At 47.1% G+C, this 18,633-nt stretch overlaps 1 protein-coding gene across 2 annotated transcripts in view; it reads right to left on the reverse strand.

The window, feature by feature from the left end:
- CFAP99 (cilia and flagella associated protein 99) overlaps positions 1-18,633 on the reverse strand; it is a 199,707-nt gene that overhangs the window by 132,535 nt on the left and 48,539 nt on the right. For both annotated transcript variants that reach the window (XM_069203675.1, XM_069203667.1), the window contains exon 3: positions 1,855-1,999. In XM_069203675.1, the coding sequence (XP_069059776.1) occupies positions 1,855-1,999 (145 nt within the window). The remainder of the gene's footprint in view (positions 1-1,854; positions 2,000-18,633) is intronic.

The following is an 18,633-nucleotide window of genomic DNA, read 5'->3' on the forward strand; positions in this document are numbered from 1 at the left end:
AAAGAAAGTTAAATCCGTGCTTTGACCACACGAAAGGAAGAAAGAGCACAACCACCTGCTTGTGCTCTGTGCATCCCAAACTCCTGCGAGGGGTGGGTGTGCGCAGGATGCAAACTATGTGCTGGTACGTTTGAAGAACTGCTTTTTAAGGAAGGTATTTTAAAATAACTCATTTCGGAATATGTGATTCACCAACACTATGAGAAATTGAGTCACACCTTCCCAGATCTAAAACTAATCTGGCTGCTGTTTTTCGGGTATTGAGAAACATCAAGATGTAGAGTGATTGATTTATAAGCGAGTTGTCATAGTTTAAGCAAGAGGTAATCACACCTAGACAATGGTCTCACCGCAGTTTGCCGGAACAAGGGGGAAACCTACTGATGGTAAAATAGCATGTTGATGTCAGTTTGTTAATTTGTTACAGGTTTCCTAATAGAGTTCTCTGGACTTTGGTGGTGCCCTTTGATGCATGGGATCTCATGACCACTATGACTTCCATCTAGTTGGAGTTTAATGGAAAAGTGTTAAAACACATGCATGAATCACAATTACAACAGCTTCTGGGTTGATTTCACCTTATCCTCGAGCCACATAATCAGCTGGAAATGGTCTTTAAACTCCTAAAACATGAAACTGACACAGTGGATCAAATTTGTTAGTGATCTTGTGTATAGGGTAAATACAAGTTAGATGAAGTAGGGCTGAGTGATGAACCTCGAGGGACTCCATCACCTAGTTGCTTTCAGTGTGACCTACCAGGGACTCCATGACTTAATTGCTTTGAGTGTGTCCGACCAGGGCCCAATGAGATAGCCTAGGTGTGCCCCTACAGGAAGGAAATAAACCACTCTAGCAACTTGCCCCTGACTCTCACCTCTTCCATATAATTAATAAGTATAGAATAAGAGACAGTCTCAAGTGCCTTGGAGGGGACATAGGACCATGACTGCTGCCTTTCCAGCACCCAGAGTGGTGTAGATGCTACCTATGGCAGCTGTCAAGACTGCTTCTGTTCCCCGATTGGGTGTAGAGCCTGCCTGTCTGGATATAATTACTTGATGTTCGCCAAGAATTCGTACAGTTGAGCTTTAACTGTACTTTCTATAACTTTGGTGCAGAACGGGAGCAGAGAAAGGAAAATGTCAAGGGGTTGGCACCATTTGTTTTAGAAATAGAACGACTTAGTCCTTTCCAACTTTTGGGAACAGCTTTTAGGAAGAGTTAACTAGTCCAGGCAAACTGATAATAAAAATCTGTGAGGTGGGCAGTGATCTCAGGAGCTCATTTCTAAGATCCTAAGGAGAGCCTGATTCAGTGCAGTGCAACGTATCGTACACAGAGTACCCACTTAGGGGACAAACTTGCCAATTCTTACTGCTGATGAGGGGGGTTGGGCAAGTTGAGGAGGTGGGAGAACAGAATGATAGTTTACAAAGTTGATGAGGTTTTTTGTGAAATTTTTCCTTGAAAGAAGTCAGACACACAATAGCAAAAAAGCAAAAACCAGCGTGCTGTATGGGTGAAGAACCGCTCTCCAGGAACAAGAGCTCGCTAACTATGCTAAAAATGTCCCTTGACGGAAGTAATCAAACCACACATTTTTATATTCTTTTTGGGCTGGTCTGTACTACCTTTTTTATGAAATGTTATTACTCATCTAGTGGTGCTCAGCTACTTTGCATGCTTTGCTATGATCTAGCAAGTGTGAGTGCCAATAACTGCAAGGACAACTTGACACCTGAAACGTAAACAAGATTATATCACTCTGAAGCTTTAACTATTACTTACTCTTGTAATATACAAGTAACAGTGATTTGAACACGTGCAGCTCAACATGTTAAAAATACATACCAACGTATAGATTCTGTTCCGACAGCAGGTAATGTTTCCCATCTCGGGCATAAAATCCATCAACCACAATATCCCACAGTGGTTTGTACTCAATGCAGCCAGCCAGCAACTCTAAGACAAAGGTCTCCTCTGATACTTCCAGAGTCTAAGAGAATAAAGGCAAAGATTCAGAAATAATGAAAATAAAAACCAGGAATGGTGGTACTTTAAATGAACTAAAAGACTTTGAAACACAAATACACCTGCAGGCCATGCTTCCTTACATAATATTAAGGAATGGTCAGTGTCACCTTAAAGACATTGGGCTCCAGTGTGCATTTATCACCTCCTGCTACAGAAAAGGCATCAAACATATCACCTGTAGCAAGCTCTGACCAGTCATCACTAGAGGAGTGCTGCCATAGGGGCTTCCAATATGTGTTATCTGTGGTGGGGGGGTTGTTAAAGTGTGCAAATGTTCAACGCCAAACATATTATCGGTCTCCCAACTTATGTTATGTGTATTATTGCAAGATTTCAAATTTTTTGTTTGTAGTTTAATATAGCATGAACGTGGCAAAAGGCATGATCACCTGATTAGTTTACACAAGGTCAGATTTTTTTAAGACACAGGGAGATTAAGTAGTTTGCCTAGAATTACAGGATGTTGAGCTGATGCCGGTACTCAACCATGTGAATCCCCAGTTCCACAGCTCCTCCCTCAGACAGGCAAGTTCTTGCTGAAGGTGGGAAGACAGGTAGTTAATATTGTAATTGATGGAACTCTTGTGTTACAATCCACTGAACTCACTGTACATCTTCTACAGTCTAGTCATTGTTTACAGTTATGTCTGTTGAAGAGAATGCACAAGTGCATCCTCAAGTGGATCCTCAACTACCATGGTGATGAGGAAGCAGAGATAACTGTCAGAGGGAGGAATATTCAAGGACAGCACAATGCACATATCGCCATTGATAGCACATGTACATTTAGGGGTTGGAGCGAAGGAAGAAAAATTAGAGCAGACCCTGCTTGATTGAGGAAAGCCCAAATCCCAAGAGACACAAACTGGTCTTTCAAGCATGAGCTGGAGGTGTAGAATGGGTGGATGACTAGACATTGCACCATGAATGGGGGTAAAGTAGGTAGCGGAACTCTGGATCCACTGGGCACAAGGCATAATGTTTAAAATCTATACCACAAGAGGTACAGCCATTTAATGTTCCAAGGTTTACCTATGGGCAAGAGTAGAAGCCCCTGAGAAACACGATGCCTCCGGCCCACAAGTATTTTCACATAGCCCCCAAGAAAATGAACCTAAGATAATAGAGAAAATCCCAGGAACAACTAAGGACCAATATCAATGGCAAAATCAACGATGAAGCTACCAACACCAAGGTTGGTGATGTTGTCATTAGCGTAAACATCAATATCACAGGACAACTTTTTAGACATCTGACCACTAGCAACATAGAGCAACATGTGGCTGATACTGGTAACAAGATAATATCCGATCCTAAGAGATATAACATAGTCAGTTTTCTGACATTTGATAATGCTTAGGAAATAGTCACTGTAGTAGATCTATCAGATGGTGAGACACAACACTCGTGATATTTTTCCCGCTATGCATGGCTGTCTGGAGATTTCAAACAGGAAGAATTTAAATCATATTTTTGATATGGTGGTTCTTGCTTGTGATGTTTAATGGACTACTTTCTCTTAATTGCACTTGCTGTTCTATGGCAGCTTTGCTGGAAAACATAAAACATCTATCTATTCATCTGTCTATCTATATAATATATGGCAGCTCATTTCTTTCAGAAAGAATATACATCTATAAGGGACTAAAACAGGGATGTGTTGCATCTCCCCTCTTGCTTAGCCTTTTAACATCCGACATATACTACAATATGCTGAAGGCCTGGTTGTATTTGATGAGACGAATGTTGGCTTATCTAGGTAACTAACCCAATTAAAGAAAAGCAACAGGGTAAATGTCTGTTAATTAAACCATCAAACATTAAGATAGGAGTATTTGGAAGGGACAGAAAAGATACTAGTACTTTGTATGTTGGAAAATACAGTATTTAAAGTAATCCCCAATTACAATTATTTGGGAATATGGATGAGTGACAATGATTCCACCCGCTTCCACTTTCCAACTTTCAAAAATAAAGCATTAGCATTGACTTCTGCTTTTTCAGTGTTTAAGTAAGAAGTTGGTAGGTTCCTCAGTGGAAACACTATTAAAGGTGAAGAACACTAAGCTTCTACCTGCCCTTTTTTATGGATAGTGGCCTATTTGGGATCTATTGAACCTGCATTGATAAGCTTCAATGTCATGTCTAGAGGACAGTTTTTCAGCTACCTAATGCCTCCTGTTGCACACCATTGAGTCTAGAATTTGTTAAATCAATCTATCTATCTATCTATCTATCTATCTATCTATCTATCTATCTATCTATCTATCTATCTATCTATCTATCTATCTATCTACTTACCTACCTACATTGCAGAGGCAGTAGTAGTTAGGTCAGACTTTCCATTGTGTTATGCTAACAAAAAACTTGTTCATCCAAGTGATGTGGGATGCAGGAGCTGTCAAAAACACAACTTTTCCCATTTTAATTTGATTGTAATTTCATGAGGATGCCACTGATACAGCCACAGAACAATTAACTGAATGGAATTATACCAAATCTACCTTGAAGAGCAGAAATTCACACAAGGAAATGCCTTTAACAGTTTGATGTAAATTCAGTTCAGTAGTTTTAGAGTAATCAGCATTACAAAAGTGTTTTTGTAGCCTTGAAACTCAATCCAACTGTCAATCAAGACAGAGATATCTGGACCAGTAATCCAGAACTGGTCTGTGTACCCAAATTCCATAAAATAAATAAATCCCATTGGATGAGAGATATTTTTCTCCCCATTGGATGAGAGTTCTTTTTCTCCCATCATCTATTTTGCATCCACATACCAAAAGGCAGGTTTGCAATCCCATGACTCTCTATACCAAAACCCAGGTTCGCTGGCTCATGCCTCTCTCAATGGTTGTTTGCAACTTGAAAAAAAATGTTGCAGTAGACCAGTAGACTTAACCTTTTGACTTCTGTGGACCCTGACTTTATCATTATTGGAATTCACGGACCGCCACTGAATCATCATTGGAATCTGGGAACCCCCCCATTGAGTCATTACTGGAAGCCGGGGTCCCCTGCCTAAACATTGTTGATGATTTGAACAACAAAACAAACACAACAAATACAGAAACAAGCATTCCATCAAACACATACACAAATGATAACACATTTTATTTAAAGTTGCAAACAAATATAAATTTTAAAAAATCTAATAGGAAGTGTTAGAAATGGAGTTTCTGGTTGGGTAGGGAATGCACCTAAGCCAGGCAGAACCCACCACTCTAGTCAGGGCAAGTAAGTTACACATCAAAGATAACCTGTGCTCACCCCCTCGTAGCTTGGCACAGAGCAGTCAGGCTTATCCTCAAAGGTTATGTGTAAAGCGTTTGCGCAATACACTCACATCAGCAACACAATAAATACACCACAAAAGAGACGCCACACAGGGTTATATACAAATAGGGTTCTTATATTGTAAATATATATCTCCAAGGCCAACAAGCACTGTGCATAAGGTCCCAATCCTGTATATATATATATAAATCTTAGACCCAAAATACCATCAACATCATGTGTACTCTAGATGTACCACTGTACTTGCATAATAGTCCCCAAATGACATAAACCAATTATGTTTGTGCATATGAAGCAAGCCCTGAAGGCACACTTAATATCATGACACAGTAAGACCATACTATAAGGGTATGAGGTATGAAATGTAATCAGGAAGCACATGAAACAATAGTAGTCGCCAAACAATTCAGCAATTATGTATGACACATACTTTGCAAAACATCACCGGTACCTTTTAACACCGGTCATGCAAGGGAATATTGCCAACATCACGCTTATCCTGAAATAGCACTCCTTATCCTAATCATGTAGGGTGAAAGTGGCATAACTCATGCCTACTGTGCACACTATGCAGTCACCTTTAGTAGTATTTGGTGACCTAAACAAGGTATGGCACAAACGATAAACACCCTTATGTTAGTGCTGAAAATGCCACCAATAATGTACACAATACGTATATCGCTTAATATCATCCTCACACACCGGTGCAGTGTACCTGCAATCCTATTAAATAAAATATGGTAATTAGTGTGCGCTGCGACGGAGACAACCCCTTGCTTCTAAGGGTGTTGCTGTGGTGATCCACTGCCTCAGCGCAGAGTGTCCCCCGCAGTAAATTCAAATGGGGAGAAGGGCACCAACACTGTAAGGGGTTAGCAGAGAGACATCCTAGGACTTCCCCGATCCATCATGAACAGGGGCTGGGACTGCCACCCGTGCTCTTCCTGCAACGCGGTGTGGCTGCCCGAGGAGAATGCTCCCTTGGTGTCTGGGCTCCCGAAGAGACGGTCTTCCTCCTTTCCCTCAATGGTTGGAGTGCATGCCACTAGGCGGACCATGCTGGGCTGCCCTCCGTGGTTGGGCAGCCCTGGTGGTCCACTTCAGGCACCAGGCCATTCCTCCCGCACCAGGGAGACTGGCATGGCAGCAGTGCTCCTCTCTTGGGGCCTGGCGGCATGTGAGCCGCGCTCTCCACGTCCCTCGTGGCAAAGGGGCCTCACTAGGGGGGATTCTCGCCCCCAGGAAGAAGATGGTGTGTAGGAAGATGGTGCCTCGGGCCGGCGCCTCACCCCTTAGGCCAGCCTGTTGAGTTTCCCTCATGGGGGGGCGCAAATACTGGGCCCACTTTGATGAACACGGCAACACAGGCCACTCAAGGGGAATTTGAAGCCCTCAACATGCGCAGGGGGATTATAAGTAAAGCAAATTAAAAGAAAAGCACTCTCCACGCTTTGGGGGAAAGTTGAAGCGCTCAGTAGGTGCTTTGCTGCAGGCCCTAGAACAAGCCTGCATTTGGGGGTGAGAAATAAAGCTCTTACCAAGCACTGAGAACACTGGTGGGAGCACAAAGCAGGCAGCCAGCCAGCACGTTAATAAAAGTGGCAGAATAGTGCCCCTTGCCCCGAAACATAGCAGTGCCTTAGTGAAACAGAGTCAGGAAGCCACTGGAAGCAGGGCAACAAGCAGAAAAGCAATCCAGGGAGTCCTTTATGCCACCCTGCAGAAGCAGGGCAACCGCAGAAGAGCCGTCCAGATGAGTTCTCAGTGCGGTCCAGCAGTCCCTCTGGCAGAGGTTCAGTCCCAGTTCCAAAGTGCTCTGAAAAACAGGGGGCGAGAGCCCCTGTACTTATACTCCAAAAATGCCTTTGTCTAGGACGTAATTTCAAAAGAACCCTTTCAAGTGAAGCACAACACCCTTTCACCCCAGCCCTGTCTCCAGATATCAATAGGGGGTAATCAGTCTATTATGCAAGTGCATGACACAGTCTATTTACATGTAAGGTGTGAACGACCCACCCATCCCCAGCCCAGGAAGACTATCAGTATGCAGATGCTATTTTCAGTCACACCCAGCCCCTCCTGTGTGATGATTGTCTGGAAGGTATACACCAAGTGGAGCTGTCACTCTGCCCCAGACATGGATTGGAGTCAGGCTGCAAAGCACTTATAAGCACAGAGAAATGCCCACTTTCTAAAAGTGGCATTTCTAAAACAGTAATGTAAAATTCACCTACACCAGTAAGTGGGATTTCTCATTACCATTCAAAACATGCCTACGCTACCCCTGATAGATTAGAAATTACCACTTAGACATATATAAGGGAATTTCCAATGCAACCCTATGAGAGGAGCAGCACTCACAGTAGTGAAGAACTAAATAGGCTGTTTGTCACTACTAGGACACGTAACACATAAAAATATATGTCCTACCTTTTACATAACACTGCACCCTGCCCATAGGGCTATCTAGGGCCTACCTTAGGGGTGACATAGGTGTAGTAAAAAGGGAGTTTAGGCCTTGGCGAGTAGTTTGACTTGCCAAGTCAATGTGGCAGTAAACTGCACACGCAGGCCCTGCAGTGGCAGGCCTGAGAAAAGTTTGAAAGGCTACTTCTATGGGTGGCGCAATCTGCACTGCAGGCCCACTAGTAGCATTTAAGTTATAGGCCCTGGTTATCTGGTATACCACTTTAGAAGGGACATACAGGTAAATGAAATAAGCCAAATAGGTATAAGCCAATTATACCAAGTTTTAGGGGAGAGATCACATGCACTTTGGCACTGATTAGCAGTGGTAAAGTGCCCAGAGTCCTAAAGCAGACAAAAAGAGGGTTAGAAAAACAGGAGGAGAAAGGCAAATAATTTTGGGATAACCCTGCAGAAAGTGCCATTTCCAAAAGGGAGGTTGGAGCTTTTCTAAATTCAATTGAAGCCACATATTGTACATACTATATTCTGTTTGATGCACCTGCACTGCTCTCACGAATCAATCTGAGGATATTAATTTAATTTCTTAGCCTCCAGTTTAAAATTCCTTGAAGACAGTATGTTTCAAAATGTCCAGTTGTACATTTAGCCATTCTATTTATATACACTTTAATAATCTGTTAATATTATTTCATTTTCTAGGCATTCACAGACCCCCGAGGAGGCTTCGCGGACCCCTAGGGGTCACTGGACCACAGGTTGGGAACCACTGCAGTAGATATTACAGGGCGCAGGGACTCGATCCTCACATCCTGAGAAAACAAACTGAAGGAGCCATAAGGGGCAGGAGTCGGCATCCTCTGACTCACTGGCTCAGTTGGTAGGGCCCCACAGAGACCTGCCTCTGATGATAAAACAAAAAATTATCATGGGGGATGCAGGCATCCTGGTTTGCTTCACTGTAAGCACAGTGGACCCCCAAGGTCTGTGAAGCTGGCCCAGAGGTTTGCGTACCCTGGTTAAGGGGTCCTGTTGGGCTTTTCGAGGGATTGTCAGACCTAGTGATCGGTCCGTAGACATGGAGGGACGCACAACAAGGGCACTGTGAACCCTTAAAAAATACAAGGACAGACAACAGGCCAGGCCCCAGTTTTCCACCAAAGTATTGAGGAAAAAATATCATAGGGGAAAAAATATCTAGGCCTCAATATTGAGAAACTAAATTTCATGAAGGTAAGTGTGCACAGGTAAGTGTAGGTTTGGTATATTTAACTTCACAAAGATCCACCTCGATAATATACAAGTATGTAGATTGTAAATTAAGAATAGAAAAACTATACTAACATTTGTAATTATCTTCATGATATTTTTGTTCTTGATATTTAGGTCTCATAATTGTGGCCCCACAATGTTTTCCTCAATATTGTGATACATGCCGTCTAGGCCGCAGGCCACCTTGAAGGCTGTGCAGAGCAGGGGTTGTCGGCTGAATAGGGTTAAGCTCAGGGTGACTGGAGCTGAGGGCCTGTGGCCTCTCTTTAACTTTAGAAGAGGTCAGGTTTGGCGAGGATGGAAGGCAGGAACATGGAAACTAGGCTACGTATCACTTCTAGGTAGTGGGCATTAAGGATCAGTGACGAAAAAAGGTCAGCGCAGGCACTGGGGCAGGGCCCGGCAACATCTCCGAGTTCCTTCAGCTTACTCCGCTTCAGTCAGTTCGTTCATTGGCATTTGCGAACCTCAATGCTTGTTATTTCTACATTTTATTCAGTTCCCAACCTCTGCTAGTCCTCAGAAACCCTTGCCCTCTATCCTCTGATTTACATTTACACTTTAGTACATACAAAGTTCTTTTGCTTCCTTACTTCTGTGTGCTTGGCACCAGACGTACTGCTGCTCTCCATCTTGGCAGAACCTCTGTGGCGTTTGCATCAAGTCCTGAGTGCTGCCTCACTCCATTCTGGCATCTCCTCTCCTCAGCTGTTTGGCTCCAGGACTCATTCCTAGTAGGACGGGCACTAGTCACAGTATGTGCTTGGCAAGCAAGAGGTAAGCTATAAGCCTTTGTTATTATATATTCATTTTTGTTGATTACAAGTCTCATACTGTTTCTTTTATTCTCTCTCTCATAGATACGTGAGCAGTGGTTCTGAGACAATCCTTGGATGTTAATGGCGCCATTCTGAACCAATGTCTTGAGAGGGTTTTTTTCCCTTCCCCCCTTTTTCCTTGGGTTCCTTACTGACGTTTATTGTTTAGTTCCCGAAACAGGCGTACGATTGAATTGATGACTAAATCCGTTTTGGGAAATTACACAACTATCCTCAACTGCATTCCCAGGGGTTAGCCAGACCACTGGCTGTGTGCAGCGGAAGCTGGCCGCACGTGGCTAATTTGGTGCAGGGCCTGGTTGAAGCCCAAGTGTGACAGTAATGGTTTCAGTGAGTTATGACTGTTGTAACAATACCTTAAATATTTCAGTGTTTTTTCAGTTTTAATTCATAACCATAACTGTGTTTTAACTGTGCTTTTTTAAGTGAGTGAATATATATATATATTTTTTTTTTCACTTAAAAAACAAATGTTACAGGGACTTTCTAGTTAAGTTCTCAATTTACTTTCAGCAGTTATAGTTATGGTTAGCTCAAATAACTTTAACTCATGCCCTAACGTAATCATAACTCGCGGTCCCGCCGTGCAGAGTTTTCTCCTCAATAACTTTACTGCAAATGTTAATTAATATTATCAATGATGTAAAAAATATATCAAGAGTGATGTAATATGTGAGTTACTTAGCAGTGTGTGGCATCCTAACCCCACGACTATACTGTGGACTTTACAGCATAGTGGTCGTGCCCATGAACTATGGGCATCTTTTTAAAATGACAACTATTTTTATTTTTTACTGTGAGGGACATTGGGCTCCCCCTTTAAAGCCTGGACATCAGGGTGTGCTCACCCTGACCACTTAAGTGGCTTTTATTTCATTTCTCTGGGATGCAGGAACCGTGCTGTGCATCTTGCATTGGTGACAGCAAGTGTAATCTTATGCTTGCGTCAAGGAATTAGTGATGTTGAGTTCACAGCCTCCAGTTAGCATTTCTTACACTTTATAAAAGATTTTCAGGTACAGATGCGATGAAGGATCATGTGTAACCAATTATCATGTCAACATATCAGCACAGAGCATTTCTCACTTTTTAACAGAGTCAGAATTTAGCACAGATGCATGCACAGATGTATGCAGAGAAGAAACAAGGTGACCTAGACAGGTCAAAGCTGACTTCTTAACAGAAATACAACACATCATTACTCTGGCTGTTGTGCAAGCTCTTTTTTAAACACCCACGCATCCCAATGTCTCCTTGATAAAGAGCTTTGCCACTCCACAATTACAATATGCCAGTAAGATTTGAAGCCTAAACCACCGTGTGCTGAATCAGTTGGCAAAAAGGTTGCAGTGATCCTAGCATTTGTGCATGTAAAATAGGATTGTAAACAAAACAAACCCACATGTCCTTCGGTCTGTTGACAGCAAAATGTAAGAAGGAAAATGAGTCCACAGCCTCATCACAGTAGGCTGAAATAAGTAGCCAGCCCTTCACCTTCGGTATTGGGCCATGTAACCAGGTCATGGAATTTCTATGCGTTGCTATATGTGGTGACATGAAAGGATATGCACTGGTTGACAGAAGCAGTAAGATCCCTCAAGCAATGGCAAGTCTATATTTCTTACATTTTCGCAAGCTGATCCTTGGACTTTTGTGGATTAAAAGGGCCAAGATTTACAAAAGTGTTAACCCATTGAAGCCCACTCAGCAACTTGTTCAATACCTCTACACAGCGGTGGTGCGATAGGAGCACACCTGTTTTGTAAATACTTACAACCATTATCTGTGCCCCAGCTGTTCAAAATTAGGTAGAAAAGTAATATGGTAGTTATCTGCCACCATGTACACTGTAAGAAAAACTTGCACACTCCTGGGTGATGTCATCAGTGATGTCATCAATTATATCATTTGAGATGTCATAAATGATGTCATATAACACGTCATGAGTGATGTGATATGTGAGGTCATAAGCAGTGCATGACGGGGGCGCAAATTATAGCTAGCACTGCTAGCTATAACTGCTGAATTTTTTGTGTATTTTTTTACTTCAAAACATTAATTTTGTTGCTGAGAAATTCATCCAACTATAACCTTACTTTAAACTTTGTTTTTTTAGTATATATATATATATATATATATATATATATATATATATATATATATATATATGAACACCCAGGACTAAAAAACACTTTTTTAATAAACATTTTGCTGCAATTTTGTGAGGACGTCGTGATTTCATGGAAAAAAATAAAAAAACAAGCTTGGGCTCCCGCGCTTGTTTTTTTTTACAATCCCCCGGGTGGGCCTGGTCCCAGGGGCATTCACAATTTCTATGCCCCCCCCCCCCAAATATAATGATGGGGGGCCGCGTGCACCCCCCTGCAGCCCTGTGGACTGCCACCTCCCTGGGGCACTTTTGTAATTCAGTGCTGCGGGGCCCCGTGCTCCCCGCCCAAGCTCCAGGGACCACCACCTCCCCGGGGCTATTGATTGCTGGAGGGGGCCACGCAGCCCCCCTCAAGGAGCCAATGATGGCCCTGGGGACTGCCACCCCCCATGGCCGGCTCCTGCTATGTCCCAGGGTGCCCACCTCCACGACATAGCTGTTTGCAGTGACTCAGTGGCACCTTTGACAGCTGCGGCCAAGTCACAGCAAACGATCTGCTTGCAGTGAGGGAGAGCTATCAAACAACTCTCCCTAACTGCAAGCAGAGGTTTCCTCTGTCTCCCTGCCTGCAAAGATGCAGGCAGGGGATCAGAGGAAACTGCTCTCACAGAGAGGGAGCTGCTATAGCAGCTCCCTCTCTGTGACAGCAATGCTGACTCCCACAGGAGGTGGGGAGCCGGCTGGGACCACCCGGAGAGCCTGTCGGACCAACATTGCCACTGGGTGCCCTGAGGAACACCCAGATCACATGGCCGGGCCCTCTGGTATGGGGTCTCCAGGGCTGAAATCAGCCCTATGGAGAGGGGCTACGCGGCCCCCTCCCCAATAAAAAAAAAAAAAATTGGAGGGGCCGTGGCCGAGGCGTCAAGATGGCGGTTGCACTTTCGTAGTGCTCCGGACCCCTCCGTCATCCGCCTCCATCAAACACTCCATCCGATCCCATCACAGCCATGGAGTGACTCCAGACATCCTACTGCCTCCCGGGACAAAGGGAAAACAAATAACTAACATCCCCAACCTGCAGCGAGGAGAGCCCTTGCCGGGACGTGGGTGCCGCCCGCATCCAACATGGCGGACCGCGGGTGAGGACGCGCGGAGATCGTGGAGCGGACGAGGCCTGCAGACAATCGCTGGCCGGCCGCGGCACCCTGAACAGCCTGGGGCGGCGTGCGGCTCGAGGAGGGGGGGCGGATCACAGTGTGGAGGGGGCCCGGCTTCAACTGGAGCGGCGCGCGGCCCTGAACAAGGGTGAGAGGAGCGTCGCGCTGAGGACGGGCGGCGGACCCGGCGGGCCGGTGGCAGACCAGGGCCCGCGGTGCCCTTTCTCTCTCCGCGCCTCCCCCCTCCCGGGGAGGAGGATTCCACAGCTTTGGGGCGCGGCGGCGGCCTGCAGCCAATCGCTGGCTGGCCGCGGCGCCCTGAACAGACTGGAGCTGCGTGCGGACTCCACAGTGACTCCTGACCCGGAACGGGCGGGGGCATCTTCACGGCGACCCTGACACGCCTGGCGGCGAGGAGGGACTGAGGTGCCGCGGGTTTGGCTCACGCCCGGGACGTCCCCACAAGCAGGAGACACCAGGTTCTAGCGGCGATTCCACGGAGCTCCGGGGGGCACCGCACGGAGGGGGCATAAAGAACCGGTACATCTGTTCAGCATTGAGCTGTGACCCATACCGACATGGGCCAGGGGAGTCTCCTCCGTGGGTCCTCCTCCCCTTCCCCCACTGCCCGGGCCTTCTTTTCGGGGGAGAAGCTTGGAGGTGGACCCCGGGTCGAGGCCAAAAGACAATCGGCGCAACATAAGGTGAGGAGGGGTAAAGACGCAAAGAGACTAACGCACACTTGAGAACACCCCCTACATACGAAGACCACAACACCTCATTAATGGAAACTCTATAGGGCCCCAATCGTGAACGACCTATGGACTGAGATAACCACCCAAACACTGAACCAAGATCCACAGAGTTGTGGGAGAAAAGACAGTTCTCCGGTGTGCCCCCCCCACCTGCAACTGTCCTGGAGAAGACATCCGAGCCGGGGTCGTATCCCCGGACAGAGAGGTGGCGACTGGTTCTCCTTCTACCCCCGGGTGTGAACCTGAGACCTAGGATCATAGATTGCCCGAATGGTGCAAACTGGGGTCTGGAAGCTGCTGCTGCCCCCTGGGGCTCCGGGGCCTCCCGGAGTTCTGCTGGGCACGGGTGGACGCCGAGAAACTGGCCACCAAGCTAAAGCACTCCTGACCTCGTAACTGCGAGCACTGACCCCCCGAGCTGTCATACGCCATCAACACCTGACGGTCTTATGGGACCAAAATCCCTTTGACACCACCATGGGCAAAGATAAACCAATGTGGCAGACAACAGCACAGACGCGTATGGACCAATTTACCACGGGAGCCACCGGGTCCCGGGCTGACGACCGCGCTTCAGGCCGAAACGGCGAACCACGAACAACATCAGAAGACCTAGCGACGATACTCCAGGCGATCCAGACATTCCAGGACGCCATTGAATCTAAAATAGGGGAGGTCAGGGTAGACGTGGCCTTGGTCCGAAAGGATCTCCGGAATGCCACAGCCCGACTCACAGAAGCTGAATCCAGGATTTCCACGGTGGAAGACGAGGTGACCGCTCTCAAAACCCAAGTCGCCGCTCTGAAGGCTCGCACCTCCGATCTGCACCGGAGAGCTGAAGATGCTGAGAATAGATCTAGACGCAACAACCTCCGTGTGGTGGGCCTTCCTGAGGGCGCAGCGGAGTCCTCGCTGGCCCAATACCTAGAGGACTGGATCCGCTCCTGGATGCCGACTGATCACCTCACGCCGTGGTTCGCGATTGAATGGGCCCATAGGGCACTGCAGTCGAGGCGTCCTCCGGGTTCTCCGCCCAGATCGGTGATACTCCGCCGTTTTCATTTTAAGGACCGTGATGCAGTGCTACAAGAGGCACGTGTGAAGGGCAATCTCACATGCAATGGAACAAAAGTCCTACTTTTCCCAGACTACACCAGGGAGGTTCAACAACAAAGGCGCTTATTCACCGAAGTGAAACAAAAACTAAGAGCTATGGATGTTCAATATCGCCTTTTGTTTCCAGCAAGACTCTGTGTAATTTATAAAAACAAGACTCACTTTTTTGACCACCCAACTTTGGCCTGGACCTGGCTGACAGAGGAAGTCCTCCTGGGCCGTTGTACAGAGGGGGCCAGGTCCCAGCAGGGGCCGTGACGGGAACGACAGGGGAACAAGCGGTCCGACCGATGCCGTCGCACGCGCTCAAGACGGCGCAGAACACCAGGGGGTCCCTCCCCCGTGGAGCCACGGCCCGGGGCCCACCGGATAGACTCACAAAGCCCGGGCTCTGACAGAGGGGCTAGACATGCGGAAAGGGACCCGGACACACCGAGAGGGGAGAGGGCCCACTCAGGACCTCAAGACACAGACCTATCTCGCAGTCCGGTGCTGTGACTTCACCGGCGCAACTTCTTCCAGGCAGACAGACATTGCAAGGCAGGGATGGCCTGGGCTACACCAAGACTACCTTACGAATGCTTACTATGTGTTACATAGATCAGACCCAGAAATATGGAGGGGTCCACCACCTCCGCCACCACCACCCTATCAGTTGAAGTTTCATCCCACTAGTTGCAGAGTGGGATGGTGTATAAGGGCCACAGATGCTTCTGGGGGGAAGTATGGGGAGGGAAGGGAGTTGGGGGGATTGGGCGTTCTGACCTAGTTCCAAAGGCCGAAGTTACGATGTTTAAAGTAAGATAACATTTTTGTTTTATGTCAAGCACTCAGAGTAAGAAAAATAGAGATTCCACCAACATTAGAGAACCGTATGCCTCCCAGGGTCAGACACATAAGAGAAGACCCTCTACAACCCAAGGGCCGACTAGGGGAGGCCCTAAGAGCCACGATACAACCTCTCCACACACATATCCCCATGAATCAGACACAAGTAATCTCCTGGAATGTTAACGGTCTCTTGGACAAAATTAAACGCACAGCTATGTTTACATATATACACCGATATAAACCGGAAGTACTCTTGTTGCAAGAGACTCATCTCTTGGGAGACAATTGCCCCTTCCTGACACGTAGAGGCTTTGATAGGATATACCACGCTGGATTCACACGTGGCTCGAGAGGGGTGGCTATACTATTACATTGGTCGTTCCCCATGACACACATTCAGGTGCGAAGAGACCAGCAGGGGCGTTACATAGCTATCACGGGTAAGATTGAAGGGAACATGATTAATGTGGTCAGTGTTTACACCCCCCCCCCACCACTAGCCCAAAAACCCCTCAAAGATCTCTCCCAGCTGCTTCTCGATCTACCACCGGGGCTCACGATGGCGGGCGGTGATTTCAATGCTACCCCAAACCCGGCTATGGATGTAGCCAGTCCACTCTCCACATACAGACATACAGCGGTAGCAGGGCTCACGGGGTGGCTATCTGCGACGGGGCTCTGCGATGCGTGGCGGGTGTGGCATCCAAGATGGCAACAGTTTACCCACACCTCAGCAGCCCATGGCTCTCAATCCAGGATAGACCTGGTACTGCTCCCAAGCTCAGACTGTACAGCCCTCTTCCACATCGAAATCTTGACACGGGGATTCTCTGACCATGCTCCACTTAGATGTATAATAGGTCCAACGCAGTCTCGGACCCGTCCAGTGTGGCGGCTGAATGGTTGGTATCTCCAAGACATAAACTACACCGATCAGCTGCGTAGAGCAATACAGGAATACTTTGACCTTAATGTAGGGTCGGTCACCTCCATGGGCACCCTATGGGCAGTGAGTAAGGCAGTGCTGAGAGGCTCGGCAAAGAGCCTGATACGCAACCGAGAACACACACAGGCCCAACATATCGAACGGTTAGAGCTTCGGGCCAGAGACCTCGAAAGGGAGGAAGAAATCCACCCAAGTGAAAGGGTAACACGGCAACTATTCCTAACCAGAGAGGAAATTAGGGACCAATCCCGGGAGGCGGCGAAGCACATGTGGAGGGCGAACTCAGCGAAAATCTATGGATGGGGAGACAAAACTGGGAAAATGTTATACTGGCTGGTGTCACATCATCAGGCCTCCATGATCGTTCCCGAAATCCAAGACAGGGAGGGCAATCTTGTAACGGGGCACGCAGAAATAGCAAACGCCTTTTCCACATATTATCGAACATTGTATCAGGCATCGGACAAGGTGGACCTAGATCTGGCCCGCCATCTATTAGATGGCATCCCCCTCCCTCGATTACCAGTGGCGGAGGTGCGAGTCCTGAAAGACCCCACCAGCGCAGAAGAAATACAAACAGCTATCACAACACTAGGCACTGGGAAAACCCCAGGCCCAGGCGGATTCCCCTCAGAATATTACAAAGCCTTCAAGAAAGAGTTAACACCACATTTATTAAATCTCTTTACAGAAATAGAAAACAATGGCACCTTCCCACGAGAATTGGATGCAGCCATCATTGTGGTACTCCCCAAGACCCAACCCCCCTCACTGCACTGTGCTGACTACAGGCCAATCTCACTGATTAATACTGAAGTTAAGATCTTTGCATCCCATCCTCGCTGCCCGTCTTAAGAGGGTTCTGCCCCACCTAATACACCCAGACCAATGTGGATTCATAGCTTCTCGCAACCGACGGATACAATGTCTGGTGCTGCATGTGGCCTTGGCCGAGCATCATCGACTGCCCCGGGACCTCGCCCTTTTGCTTATCGACTTTGAAAAAGCATTTGACTCAGTAGATTGGGGATTTCTCCTGCTGGTGCTCCGCCGCGCGGGCCTGGGCCCGAGGTTCTGCCGTCTGGTACAAGCCTTATACGTTAGCCCCACTGCCCGGGTGCAAGTTAACGGTACTCAGTCCTCAAAGTTAGAGATTCACCGAGGCACGCGACAGGGATGTCCCTTGTCTCCCCTTTTATTTACCCTAGCCATCGAACCCCTAGCCCAGATGATCAGGTCCGACTCGATATACCGAGGGTGGAACTGGGGCCATACACGGGAGGACAGAATAGCGCTCTATGCTGACGACGTCCTACTATACATGGAGGAACCCAGCACAACGGGTCTACGCAGCCTTGAAATATTGCGGTGTTATGAACAGGCCTCGGGACTAAAAATTAACCCTGCCAAGTCAATACTGATCCCACTGGCAAGCTCTAGAGACTGCTTTGACTGGCAAGATAGGATTCCTCTGCGCAGACTCAGCTTCAAATACCTGGGTATATGGGTGTCCCTACTGCCCGAGATGACATGGGCCAAAAACCTATCACCGTTGTTGACACATATCAAGACGGACCTGCAGAGATGCCACACCCTACCGCTAAACGTAATGGGCCGTGTAGCCCTATACAAAATTATGATCCTGCCAAGGCTCCTATATACCTTCCAGAACTTTCCACAACCTATCCCCGCGCCTAGTTCAGGGCACTGGACAGCGCTACAGGGCTATTCCTCTGGAAAGGAGCCAGACACCCAGTAGCGGCTCACCACTGTAAAAGAGGGACATACGATGGAGGTTTGGGTGCCTCAGACCCTACCTATACTATCTGGCTACTCAATTAAT

This window comes from Pleurodeles waltl, chromosome 1_2 (genome assembly GCF_031143425.1).
Source record: "Pleurodeles waltl isolate 20211129_DDA chromosome 1_2, aPleWal1.hap1.20221129, whole genome shotgun sequence".
NCBI classification, from domain to species: domain Eukaryota; kingdom Metazoa; phylum Chordata; class Amphibia; order Caudata; family Salamandridae; genus Pleurodeles; species Pleurodeles waltl.